The sequence below is a fragment of the Seriola lalandi genome, unplaced genomic scaffold, assembly GCF_002814215.2.
Source record: "Seriola lalandi dorsalis isolate HSWRI2012SDOR001 ecotype SW California unplaced genomic scaffold, Sedor1 jcf7180002054330, whole genome shotgun sequence".
Taxonomy (NCBI): Eukaryota; Metazoa; Chordata; class Actinopteri; order Carangiformes; family Carangidae; genus Seriola; species Seriola lalandi.
This window is the reverse complement of record NW_019524883.1, coordinates 181,696-196,024: the sequence shown is the minus strand read 5'-3', so window position 1 is coordinate 196,024 and position 14,329 is coordinate 181,696. Positions and strand designations below refer to the sequence as shown.

At 43.1% G+C, this 14,329-nt stretch overlaps 1 protein-coding gene across 1 annotated transcript in view; it reads right to left on the bottom strand.

Moving 5' to 3' along the window:
* Nucleotides 1–1,917, bottom strand: part of syngap1b (synaptic Ras GTPase activating protein 1b) — a gene marked incomplete at its 5' end in the record, with an annotated part of 100,443 nt that extends 98,526 nt beyond the window's left edge. The window contains 1 exon segment of the mRNA XM_087174215.1: nucleotides 1,600–1,917. Within this exon segment, the coding sequence (XP_087030341.1) occupies nucleotides 1,600–1,917 (318 nt within the window).
* Nucleotides 1,918–14,329: the final 12,412 nt, after the last annotated feature.

Sequence of the window (14,329 nt, the reverse complement as noted above, 5' to 3'; positions counted from 1 at the left end):
GCAGTCAATTAATCAATTAGTCAATCAAAATAAAGTGATCAATCTGATAACCGATTCACCGTTTCTGTCAATTTTCAGGCAAAAATGCAGAAAATATGATGTTTTCACATGCGAGAATCTGTTGCTTTTCTTTGTCTTGCATTATGGTAAATCAAATATTTGGGGGTTTGTTGATGAAACAAAATAAGACATCTAATGATTTTTAGACCAAACAATCAATCAATCAAAATAATCAGCAGATTAATCAATAATGAAAATTGTTAGGTGCAGAACCCTTTATGTTACAACTGATTCAATATTTATGAATATTTATTTCATACTAAAACTCAGCTTGTGCCTCATAGATTTTATATTTGCTATTTAGTTGAATAACTGACTGTTTTATCTTTTTTTTTGCAAATAAAAAAGACAGAAGAGATGAAATATTTATTAAAGCTGCACTAATAATTTATATAGCGCTGAACAGATAAAGAGACAGATATTTTTTCTCAGGAGTTGGAAGAAAAGGATAGTGAATATTGAACTTTCAGGTAGCCAGAGACACGGCTCCAATGAATGCTAATGTTGCTGTGAGTCGTCAAGTGGCAAAAGAAAAGTCAACAAATGCCACATTAAGTGATTTTCCAGACACAGAACATAGTGCATTATTACTAATTTAGAAGTGGAAACAAGTTGTAATTAGCTACAGGACTTAACCGTAGTTATAATAATAATATTAATAAAGACTTCATACTTCATATAGAACCTACAGCTCTAGTGTTTTAGCTGTGACATATTACACGGCGTTTACAAGACAAATTGCAAAGACAGTCAGCCCTCCTATAGTATGTAACGTGAATGTACTATCATACAGAATATTACAGGGCATATACATTGAATCATGGAGCCTTAAAAATATACTTTTGACACATTCATTGAATGTGTAACTTTTCCATTTGCAGGTAAACTCTGACACTAAATTTTCAGCACCAACCAGATATTCCCAAGTGGCCTGGGTTCTGTAACCAATCCACTTCACTGTGTCATCAAATATCTTAGATGTCAAAGTAAGTGAAATGTATTCCACTTTCTAAATTAGAGAGGGCTCAAGTCCTCTATCATCTCTCTATATTTGTTAATTTTATTTCATTTCTTACATTTTTTTTTTTAAAGGTCCCATATTTTACACTTTTTCCGGTGTTTTATTTGAATTTGTGATATCCGTCAGAAGATATATTTGTGGTTTTAAGAACCAAAAACCATCTCAATGTAGTTTCACAAATCTAGCAGATTTCGGGTAAACACTCAGAGAAACCAATTCCTGTGGATTTGGATGGGCTGGGCTTGGCTGAGAGCAGTGACTGCTTAGTTGTGACATCACAAAGTTACAGAAGTCCTGACGGCTCATTTTAAGGCTCAGTTTCTGAATACAGGCTGTAGGTGTTTCTCTGTGGACTGAGGCTTTGATACTTTCACAGTGTTAATATAAAACCTAGACCTGCTTTATAATCAAAGAACACATGGAAATCTGCCTTTACACTACATGGGACCTTTAACTAGCAATCCCTCCTGCAAAACCAGTATCAGCATCATGTATTCCTGGTGTGTGAAGAACAATACCTCCTCCTGGTCCAACATGTAGAGCTGATTTCCGGAGCTCACACGGAGACGGGGGTTCCAATGGTCGTGGGGTGGAGGGTCGTGTGAGGGTCGGTCGTAGATGGGGCGGTCGTGCAAGGGGCGGTTGTAGGAAGGACGGTCGAAGGAGGGACGGTCGAAGGAAGGACGGTCGAAGGAGGGACGGTCGAAGGAGGGGCGGTCGTAGGTGGGATGTTCGTGAGCGGGACGGTCGTAGGAGGGAGCGTGGAAGGAGTGGGCGTGGGTGCGATGATGGTGATGATGATAGGAGGGGGGGACGGCACACCTTGCATCTGGACAGGAGAGAAGGAGGAGAGACGGGTGAAGGGGGGAGGAGAGGAGAGGAGAGAGGGAGGAAAGAGGTCAGTTAGGATCATCAGTAGGAGGGTTGTGATGCTGTGAGACGTTTGTCCTCATAACATCAGTGTCAGGTGTCATTACAATGTGTGAATCTTGAAAGAAGTCATCTGAAACTATGCACACCGATGAGCAGAGAATGTTCCAAAGAACACCTGATTCTGAAGAGTTATATGACAATAATAATAATGATATCATTTACAGAGCACTTACAGAGCGAATAAACACATTTCCCAGAATTCCAAACTATTCTGTCAAAGATTTCAACAATAATACAAACAGGTCTTGCATTCATCAGTACCATCACCATTACCTTCTGCTTGTGCCATTACTTTTCCTCACACACATACTGTATAGCCCGAGTGGAAGGAGCTTAATGCCAACAGAATAACATATCTGCACAGCTGGTCATCTGAAAACTCAGCACAACCCATGAAAGAGGCAAAACACCAGCTGAAGCAATCAGACTCAAACATAGCTGAAAATTAGTCATGAGACGGAAACCTTTCGTCTTTATTCTGCCTTGACATTCTGTATGAAATCTACAATTACAGAATGGGGTTGGCATTGTTGTTCTGCCTTTATGCCAGCAGCAGAAGCAGTCACAGAGCTGGATCAACGTCTGTGTAAAAGGCAGAGCTGGTGTGATGGGACAGACGCCTGCATGCTCTCTAAACCCGCACACTGGGGCAGCAGCGTGCCAGCGTTGTTTGGTTCAGTGTAAACAAGCAAAGCCGGTAGAATGAGTGTTCTTCTTAATGGCAATATAGTGGGATCTCTTTCTAAATTCATTGGTCCTTCCCTTGACCTTGTTTTCTCAATCCCCTTCACTTAAACAAGACAAGAAAACAAAAGAACAGGCAGTTTTTAGGACTAAACTTTGGGTCCTGAGGCAAATGAAAATGCAAATAAAATCTTCACTCACAGATCTTCATTCATACGTAGGAGACACTTGACGGTGACTCTGCAAACACACTCTTTGGATTTGAAAGTCAGCTAAAAATCACAGCTAAAAATGATAATTGTCTAATTGAAGAAGTCCTAGATCCAGCTCATCACCAAAATCTAATCATGTGTCCCTTGGCCCAAGGCTGTCCTGTCCCCCAAATCTGTTCCTCGGTTACTGAGATATCCTGCTGACAGACGGACGAAGAAACGGAAAATAAAATCTCCTCGGTGGGGGTAAAATTATCTTTGACGTTATCCCTGATTCCGATGAGGATCATTTAAGAAGATGTGGTGGGAAAAAGAAATGAAAATGATATCTGAGGGCTCGGAGCTTCAGATAATTAAAGAAATTGATCACACAGTATTGGAGACATTAATATGGACTTTTTTTTCCCAGGTAGCTGTTTGACTTCGTCTTAAGTGAAAAATATGCGGCTGAGGACCTTTGGTAGATGAGGCACTTATTGCACTGTTTTAACTTATGTTTTAAGGAAATACAGCATAGGCATAGACTAATATTGCATCAATTCTTCTATAGTATAACAATAATCTGTCCAGGCTTTTATCATTTTTTTCCCATAGAATAGAATTAATTTAAACTGTTTTTATCTATAGGTTACAAAGCTGTATGATACAGAATAAAAATGCATCACAAAGATTTTTTTCATCTTCACACTTCTGCCTCTTCTCTTTCTCTCACTCGATGCAGCTAATGGGCCTCTCTTGATGGATCGGATGTTTTAATATTGACCCTTTAAAGACTGCTTATTTATTATCTTTGTTTAAGCCGTAGACATTTTTATTTCTTTTCCATGAAGCAAGAGGCAAAAGCAGTATCTCTCACATCCCTCAGATTAGACCACTGAGCGTTTTATAGTTTTCAGCTACGGATACAAAAGCAAACGTCTCGAGGCAGTTCTCTCACTTTATCCCGCCTGATGCTGGAATTCAAAGACTCTCTCCTCTTTGAGAATCAGTCCAGCGAAACATGGCTGGGAACAAGCTAGCCACAATGCACAGCCTTCACACACTGCCAACAGGCTTAATCGATTGCACTTGTTTAAAACTGCTTTATAGTCAAAACAGACTGATGACAGTATCTCCCTATATGTTAAATCACCTCTCTACTAGCATCAAGATCGCATGTCCTGGTCCAGGAGATCCAACAGCTGATAACATAAAATAACAATGGCTGATCTTACCCTGATTTTTAAACTACATCCTGGCGTAAACAAGTTAAGGAAGACCTCTGCCGCGTGTAAGTCCCACAGCGCCTCACACCTTCTGCACCCAGTGCTTGAAGTGGAAAAACAAGTGCAAAATAATCAGTAACAATTTTAATAAAAGCTGATTATAACCTTCATGCAGGAGGTTTTACTACAGGACTGTTGTTTTAGACTACATCGGTTTTAGCTTCCTGTTCCTAATAAAGTGCCAACTGAGTGTATAGTTGTAATAGGAGGTTTATCCCTCCCCTTTTAAAATATAACACATTTACTCAGAGACATTTTAACTGACTTACACCATATTTTTATCTGAGAACATTTTCACACAGTGATTTTACTTCTACTGTAGTAAAATGTCTTTTCAGTATCAGTCATTAGTAACCCTCCACGTGCTGACGTGCTGACGTCAGTGTTGTGTCTCACGTCCAGACTCTGGAGTTTTTGATCTGGTAGAGTTTGTTGCTGCTCTGTCTGAACACAGTTAATGTTGCTGTTTTCTTCATCACAGTGTCAAACTACCTGCTGTATATTTAAACTTACACTAGTTCTGCTCCAGCACTCACAGCTCTCTGCTTCTTTTAGCGACTTTCACTAACTCAGCAGTTGTTTACGAGCTATTCAGATGCTAGTTACTTTAGCTTAGCAGTTAGCGCTAGCTTCTCCCTCTCTCTCTCTCTCTCGGTGTGCCTTGAATCAACAGATGAACTTATTCATCAGAGTGTGGTGTTGTTGTAACTTCAGTGTAGAGGATTGTGATGATTATTATATCTTCAGTCACATTTGCTGTCTTACCTTGGACACACAGCTCCGCTCGTTAACCGGAGTTGCTGACGTCTGTCACAGTTTGCGTACACAGCAGCCTTCAGCGTGATAGGCTATTACTCGTGACGTATAACCAATCAGATGGTGCTGTGGGCGGGACACTGTGACACGTCTGTTGAGTTTACTGTCAAATCTCCCGACCCGTTTTTTACAAAAACAAACACCGGGGTAAATCGTAATCGCCCAGAACCTGAAATGAAGGAGGCTGAAGAATCTCGGCAGCTGGTGTGAAGTGCCGGTGCGCTAGAAAAAGTAACGGCACGCTAAAGAGTAACGTAAAAAAGTGCCGGCGCAGTAGAAAAAGTAACGGCACGCTAAAGAGTAACGTAAAGAAGTGCCGGTGCAGTAGAAAAAGTAACGGCACGCTAAAGAGTAACGTAAAGAAGTGCCGGTGCAGTAGAAAAAGTAACGGCACGCTAAAGAGTAACGTAAAGAAGTGCCGGTGCAGTAGAAAAAGTAACGGCACGCTAAAGAGTAACGTAAAGAAGTGCCGGTACTGCGAAGCGGTGGCTACCGGCCCACTTCAAGCACTGCCACACACTGCGGTGGAAAAGGCATCTTCAGGTTTTTACTACAAGGCCAGCACACATAAACACATTTTCAAGGAGTACAACACAATATTATTAGATACAAGTTTATGGCCCCAAATTCACACTTGACAGTGACCACAAATACACAAGTACTTAACAATGACAGTCTGACTGAGACTCTGCACTCTGTAAAAAGTGAGCCAGAAAGAGTCACCTGCAGCTCACAAAGCAACACTGCAGCCTGTCACAACCGATTATTTTACTGCATCATCATTTCTCAGCCCCCCCCCCTCCCTCCCCCTCTGGATGCCACACAGTTGATGGCTTCAGTGCTTCTCCATCCTCCGTCAGAGTGATGGAGAAGCACAACAGGCAATCATCTAATTATGGCAAAATAACAACTCAGTTGATCTTTCAGGTTCCTGTTTGAATTATGAATCAAGCTGCTGAAATATAGATGAGCTGCTAAACAAGCACAGCTAATTAATATGGACGATTCAAGGACTGGAAAGGAGGGGAGCATGGGAAAGTGGAATGTGAAAAAACAGGAAAACTGTGGGGTCGTATTTTTCATCACACCGGTGAAGGGCGAGGTTTGGGGTCTTGCTTGAGAGCGCAGCAATCAGACATATGGATGATGTAATGGAATAAAATCTGAACTTTGATGTTGGGTGACCACTTTAAACACTCAATTACCATTTTGTTCAGTCCTACAAAGTTGGACATACATACATAGACACACACGCACACATGCGCACGCACACACACACACACACACAGAACAGCAAATTTGGAAAAAATAATATGATGTAATGTGAATAATTTGGGTGGACAGAAACTCGAGGCCATAAATATGGGCCACTGTGATGGGGCTGCATTAAAGGGTCATGATAGCCTCTGCTGAGCCTTTGTGTCTGTGCTGTTTAACAAAATGTGAAGTAAAAATAAAGAGACATTTAGAGGAAGTTTGACATCTGGATGATTTATTTTTTTCTTATTTGATTTTTGTCCTGTGGAACAGTTTTATCCCAGGGCTTTCTAGGGTTACCACTAACAATTATTTTAATGCCAATTACTTTCAGATTAATTGATTAATCATTTGTTCTACAGAAATAGAAAACAATGAAAAATATCCACCACAATATCCTAAAGCACAAGATGACGTCATCAGAAGTCTCGGTTTGTTCAACCAACATGACAAAAACCCCAAAATATTCAGTTTACTATAATATAACATTGACATAAGTATTGAGACGTTTTCAGAAGTAGCCTATTCAGCTGTTTCTACACCTTGACTGGAGCCCACCTGTGGTTAATCACACACCTGTCTATATAAGGTCTCACAGATGAAAATGCATATCAGCCATGAGGAGAAAGGAACGACCTGCAGAGCTCAGAGACAGAATTGTGTCGCAGCTACGAAAACATTCCTGCTGCACTGAAGATTCCCAAGAGTACAGTGGTCTCTATATTTCTTCAAAGTTTGGAACAACCAGAACTCTTCCTAGAACTGAGCAATGGGGGAAGAAGGGCCTGGTAAGAGATGGTCACTCTGGCTGAGCTCCAAAGATCCTGTGCGGAGATGGGAGACACTTCCAGAAGGACAACCATCGCTGCAGCGCTCCACCGATCTGGTCCACTGGACTGAAGCCTCTCCTCATCAAAAGACACATGAAAGCAGCTTGGAGTTTGGAAAAAAAAGCACCTAAAGGACTTTAAGACTGAGAAACAAGATTCTCTGGTCTGATGAAACCTAGATTGAACTGTTTGGCCTCAATTCTGGGCGTCATGTCTGGAGGAAACCAGGCATCGCTCATCACCCAACAGTGGAGCACGCTGATGGCAGCATCATGCTGTGGGGGTGTTTTCAGTGACAGGGACAGGGAGACTGGTCAGGGTTGAGGGAAAGCCGAAAGGAGCAAAGCACAGACATGTCCTTAGTGAAAACTTGGTCCAGTGCGTTCAGGACTTCAGACTGGACAGAAGTGTTAAAACAGGACAATGACTTTAGGCACAAAGCCAGGACAAGGCAGGCGTGGCTTAGGAACAACTCTGTGAATGTCCTTGAGTGGCCCAGCCATCAGCGCCCTGACTGGAGCCCAACCGCACATCTCTGGAGAGGCCTGAAAATGAGAGGATCTGCAGAGAAGAATGAAAGAAAATCCCCAAATCCAGGTGTGCAAAGCTCGTCGCGTCATACCCAAGAAGACTGGAGGCTGTAATCACTGCCAAAGGTGCTTCAACTAAGCACTGAATAAAGGGCCTGAATACTAAAACTGCAGCAATGGCAGATCTTTATCTTATTTGATTGAAATACTATCTATAATCTAGGAAACTTAACTGTCGAGTATTATGTGATATACTTTCAAGATTATGTTTGTGGTGGGTGTGTCTCATTGCAACATTTTCACAGCCGTGGATTAAGGATGAAGGCTTTGTCCTCTTTTAACATGCTCTGAGCTGATACGTTGCACACACAGGCTACATGGCAAAATATTATAGCTTATCGTTATAGCTATCATTTTTTAGATATTAGCACCTCCCTTACATTACATGACTACGAGGGAACAGGCAGTTGTGCTGATCTATCGCTGACTTATTCCACTCTTCTTCTGAAATGTTTTTTTATTCTAGACGGGTGTGTCGATTTAAAGCCAAACTGTAAAAGCAGATATGATAGATGCTGAGTAAGTGCACTATGAACCGCTGGTCATTATCACAAGTCTTCAGAGAGATACAGCACTGTGTGGAATGCTCTCCCTTTCTCCAAAAAGCACCTAAGCCCTTCGAATCCAAACTTTGCAACTGTGCAGAGCAAAGTCATGATTCGAAGATATTCACTGGGGGATAGCAGCGTGAGTCATCCGCAGCCCAATCTGCACTACTCTACTGTAGGCCTACCTCTCCACCCCCGAGGCTGCCTATTAAGGGCCTGTGAAGCGCAGTGGACAGAATTTCAATGAGTAGACTCATTCTTCTGTCTGTCTGTTGGTACGTACAGGGTGCACAGGCGCGGCTCTACGTTGCATGAATATACTGTAACGGTTTGGCACAAGCAGAAATGCTGAGATGCTTCTTTTCTCCGCTCATCTTCCTCTACCTCACTCTTGTCTTTCATTCGCTCTCTACAGTCTGTTCTCTGTATTTTCCTCACTCGGCTTTTGTTCCTCTCTCTCTCTCTCTCCATCCCCTCTCTGTGGGCTCTTTTCCTTTTTCTGCCATCCTTAGCAGTTTACAAAGAAGAGGGCCATGCACCAATCGGATGACTGGTCAGCCTTAGTCAACGTTGTCATTACTGGAACCCGACAGGCCTAATGTTGATTTATACACATCGCTGAGCTCCAAAACAGTGCTAAAAATAAAGCTCGCAATATCCCCGGGCCGCCCAGGGCAGATAATGTACTCCTGCAAGCATGGCGAACCAAAGCATCTTACTTTTAAGCAAGAAGGCACCACACAGTGCACATGTCATTACTGTGACCTCAGCTGCACCAGGATCGCATATTATTGCCTTCCGACGGATCACTCGGAAATATTGCAATAGAATGCAGATGTGATTTTGCCGGGGATGAATATATAGATGGCAGCGAGAACAGATGCAGTGATGCACTTTTGAGAAGCTGTGAGTCAGACTGGTGCATATGTGCCGTACAGTAGACCGCTGTCAGTGCTGAGTCAAGGGGGATGTCAAGTGTCAGCGGTGGGGTCACAGAAGCCCAGAAGTACGAGGCTTCTTGCTGAACAAGCGCATTGGTCATGCCCTCGATTCCGGCTATGTGCTGCAAAGGAGAAACTCCAGCTCATTGAACTTACATTAGTTTCGGCCATGGTAGTAAGTGGCATGAGCATGCAGCACAAGAAAATAATAAAAATCTACATTCAGAAATCAGGCTTTGCTTCATTAAAAGGTAATCAGTTTAATTTATCTGCTCCATAGCACAAAATTACCTAAATATATCTGTGGGGGGTTGATAGGTTTGTTGATCAATACCAATTACTCAACGATTACCTCACAGGGTGGCGAGACCTCTGGCTTTCAAAATTCAATATCCAGCCAGTGCAATTTAAAACGCTCACAATCTCATCGCCTCCCTTAACACAACTACTCCACAAATAGCTCAGAGATGAAGCAAACAACCAGTTTTTCGACTAAGAAAATGACAGCGACAGTGTTTTCGCAGCATTTTGTATCATGACACCACATCTGCATTTGTGACAGATCTCGACTTTAATTAGGCGTCTCTATTGTGTGAATGTGACTTTATTTGTGCCAATTTCAGGCCACCATCACTCAGGGGGACTGGAAGAGTCGGAGGCAGCGTCAAATTGAGTAGGAGATAAGTTGTACCTGTGTTGCTGCGGTTAGAGCAGATTACTTCATGTAATTTGATCACATTATAAAGTGTAGAAACCACTTAAACACCGGTTTCTACAATTTCTTGCTAAACTTGATGATTAGAGTTTGTATTTTCCTTAGTCTGCATGTGCTATGACACAACAGTAAACCAGAATTCACAATCAACTTAAGTGAACGGACACAAATGACACCCACAACCAGTCGCCAAGAGTGGTACAGTAGTTTCTTTATTTTATGTTGTTTTTAATTTGATTTATTTTTATTTAGTACACGTATTTTATTTTTTCTCTGACTTTCGATGTGTAATAATCAGTGGTGTAATGTCCCAAACAGCAGAACGTCGCTCTCCCTGCCATAACTCGACTCGAGAGTGATGATCCAATGCAGAAACAGAACGACACTGCCGTTCCTCAAAGTACCCAGGCCTGAGGGGAGATATGTCTTCATATCTTTTTCAACTGTGCCGCAAGAAGGAACAAACTCATGACTTGGAGCAACACTGCATTTAAACAGGCCGCCTGTCCACTGACGCTACTATACAGCCATGCAAGCGCAGTGCTGTGGCAATGGCATTTCATTCTTTCTGAAAACAATCTGATCTGAATTTGTCTCTGAACTGAATTAGCATTTTGATGACTGTTGCATTAAATCACCATTTATGTACATTTATGAAGCTGTGTTGTGTACCTGCGTGATGCTACTGCCTTTATGTAGGTGTGCCAAAGTAGCAGGTTAACTCTACCTCTTACTCTGTCCATTTAATACCCATTTTATCAATGTTTCTACATTAACAATGATGTAATAATGACCAAACAATAGAGAATTACTACATGACTCTGCAGCACTGCTAGCTTATTAGTAAGTATGCACTCATGCAACTTTTTCTCTCCTGACACCGGTTCCAGTCCCTCAGCTCTGGGCATCTGTCCACACCGCTGCTCTCTTTATCTCAAATTTAAAGTCTGTATACTTCAGCGCCTACAACTCACTCATCATCATTTTAATGTCGGGTCACATGAGGCCAAGGGCTGCTGTGGCACTAAAAACTGCATGGCTGAATGAATGTGACAGAGGCAAGAAAGGCTGGATTTTATAATGACAGTGACGAAGAAACTGTATTTAAAGTGTATTGGTCACGTCATGGCCAATAGCTGATCCGCTCAGAAAGGTCAGCGTCGGAGCTGATAACGATTTAAATTTGGATCATTGCCTCCCTCGTTGTTTAGGTTTCACAGCCTAAAAGTTTCCTCTCATTAATCTTGTTTCCAGCAGAAAAAGCTGTGATAGACTGTAAACCACCTGCCCAGCACTGAGTGGAAAACAGAGCTAGTTAGTAACTGGCTGGTGAAGACAATGGAGCAGCTGAAAGCCACATGTTTTTCTCAGTAGTATCCGGAGACCAAAGCAGAGCTAAAAGAAGAGTGAACATTGGACTTACATTCATGGTGGCTGGAAACACGACTCCACATGAATGCTAATGTCACTCGGTGACGGCTGGATGTGTAATTAGGCAACTGGTTGTTAACATGTTAGCTACAGAAACATGATGAGGTGGAAATACTGTATATGTCAGAGGTGAACGGTTTTCAGCTTGTTGTGAAGTTCTTCTGCTCCCAGGTGGTCGAAAACAATGGATTCAGTATGACCACAGATTATGCAGATTTCAACTTCAACATATCGTACATCGGACATCTCCTCGATGTGTACATCCCCTTACGCTGAGCAACGGTTCCCACCTTCCTCCTACCTCCCCTCCATACTAACATTTCCCAATCACTGCAGCCATAATGTCTTAACTGCTCAAGCTAGACTTACTGTACATTTACACTACACGGCGCTGTGCATGGAAATGTAAGGGAAGCTGTCCGTGTGTGTGTGTGTGTGTGTGTGTGTGTGCCCATAAGTGAGTGTGTGTTGGAATAAATATGTAAAAATCTGCTTTTCGCAAACAGTCAACCTACTGTGTGAACCAGGGCAAAAGCTTTGATCCATTTTTAATTACACCTACTACAATGAATCCACTTCAGCCAAGAAGGAGAGATGTCAGGTGACAAGACGGGAGGACGGAGGTAAAAGTGTGTGTGTGTGTGTGTGTGTGTGTATACTGTATGTACATGTGTGTGTGTGACAGAGAGAAAAAAAAAAGTGGGAGAGATGGAGAGAGAGTATTCTCACCTATCAGATCATTCACCCAGCCCTCGCGCGGCGCGTCCCGGGTTCCCCATTGCTCACCCAAAGCGTCCACACGGCGTCACTGTTGCTGCGCTGCTAGCGCCTTGAATCCGCCCCCAACTCCACCACACAGGAAACAAGGTTACTGCCCAAGAGATGTCACTTCCGAAACACCCACTCCCGCTCGCTTGCTCGCGCTCGCTCCCTCACGCCCCCAGCCTATTGCCATGACAACCGAGAAAAGAATAGAATATAAGTGAGTGTTAAAGAGACAGAGAGATCAGAGAGACAGGGAAAAAGAGGGATGGAAAGCGAGAGACAGAGAGGGGAGGACAGAGGGACAGAGAGGAAAAATGGGGAAGAGTGAAGAAGAGGAGAGCAACAGAATGGACGGAGAGAGAGAGAGGTGAATGAGTGGGCGTGGAAAAGATGGATGACAGGAGAGGATGAGAGATTGAGAGAGAGAGAGGGAGAGAGAGAGGGAGAGAGAGAGGGAGAGAGGAGGCATGTGGTGGGATGTGATCGGGGGGAAAGGGAAGAGGAGAGAGAGGTGCAGATGCTGTGGACGCCGTGAAGAAGAAGAGAGATAAATGAAGTGATGAGAGACAGAGAGAGGGAAAGAGGGAAGGAAGGGAGGAAGGAAGGAGGACACTTTTTTGGGAATAGGGAGCCCACATCTTGTTCCCATAGCAACACAGCCATCCATGAAATACTGACTTGTACCTCCCTCTCACTCTCTTACTCTCTGTTTCTGTCTCTCCATCCCTCCCCCTCTCCTTTTCTCTTTCCATCTCTAACTATATATACACACACACCATGAGCGTAAGTTGGCACTGAGTATGTATGCAGTAATCCAAGCTCTGCAACATTGTCAAACACATCAAAAGGCACCAAATTTACCATCGGTGTTCGGCTCCGCAGGAATTAATCTGTAGCCTTACACTCACAGTGGCCGTATCTCCAAGTCCGACTTAATACAATACTCACATGCCACATGTAAGTTGGGAGAGTTACTGGCGGCTGTAATCACTCCTCCTCTCCATGCGGGCTGTGATGTCTTCCTAGCACAACTACGCTGTAAAAGCAGGGCTATGCCGGAAACAGATTTATTTCTCCCGACGTGTCGCCTTACAGTTTTTCACATGTTATGAATGGCCACACTCAAACGTGGGGGCAAAACGCCTGCTGTCACAAAGCACAAGGTGAAATGAATACAACTGCGCACACTGTTGGAGAGTGTATCCTTTAAAGGAATCTGTGGTTGTTCACACAAAAAGTGCTGGGACTAGTAGTGGAAAGAATGAAAAGACAGAGAGCTTAAGAAAAGTTAACAGCATTCTTCCTCACGTCTGCACACTGGGCCGATCGCTGCGTGAAGTGGGCGTGATGCCAGATTGTCGGCGGCCCAAAGTCACAAAAGTTGTCAGACAAAGCCCCTCCAGTTCTGATGTAGGAAAGTAACGGGGAGAGCGGCTTTCAGGTTGCTGTTTGACCAACTGATAAACACGAGCGTTTGAAGAATACTGACACCCTGAGAAATGGCGGACAAAACCTGTAGTACATGGCATCCCGTTCAAGTGGGTATTTTCATCCTGGCAGCCATGTTTAGGTGTATTTCTTATGTTGTGTCCGAGTCAAAATCTGCTTGTGCAGTCGGGGTGAGGGCTTAGATCTGGTCATGGTTATGGTCAAGCATTGCAGAAAATGACTGATGAAAACGTCCTGTAATTAGGGAAAAGTCTAAGCTCAGATAACAGTAATGAGGAAATCAAAGTTATGTAAACTAACTTCAATACAACACCGGCAACAAAACTTCGCGGAGCCACCGGGACACTTTCCTACGCCACTTCTAAAGAAGGAAGAACTCTCCAGGGAAACACAACAGGACAAATTCATGTTAAAAAGACCATAGCTTCAGAGAATAGGCAGTTGATTTGTCTAATTCAGACTGTTGAACCCTCATTTTATCTTTGATAATCCGTCTTTGCAGTAAACATTTGAAGAGTGCGGATTATATCCTGAATTTTTTCAATTGGAGTCACAGGAAGAAATGTCACCGCAGCCCATATGGTATGTGAGTATCGCTTTGAGATGGGAACCTCTCCTTTTACAATAAAGGGAAATAGAATAGATATAGTGTCGACGTCAGCTCCATACATAAGCTGACCTCGGAGATAAAACCCACAATGCAATAAATCTAAAGTGGGAGGGAGGGGATCGATGTGGCCATCATCCCGCCATGAATCCCAATGAAGTTCAACTTTCTGCACTAACTCCTGCCAGCCCCCCCCACCCCCACC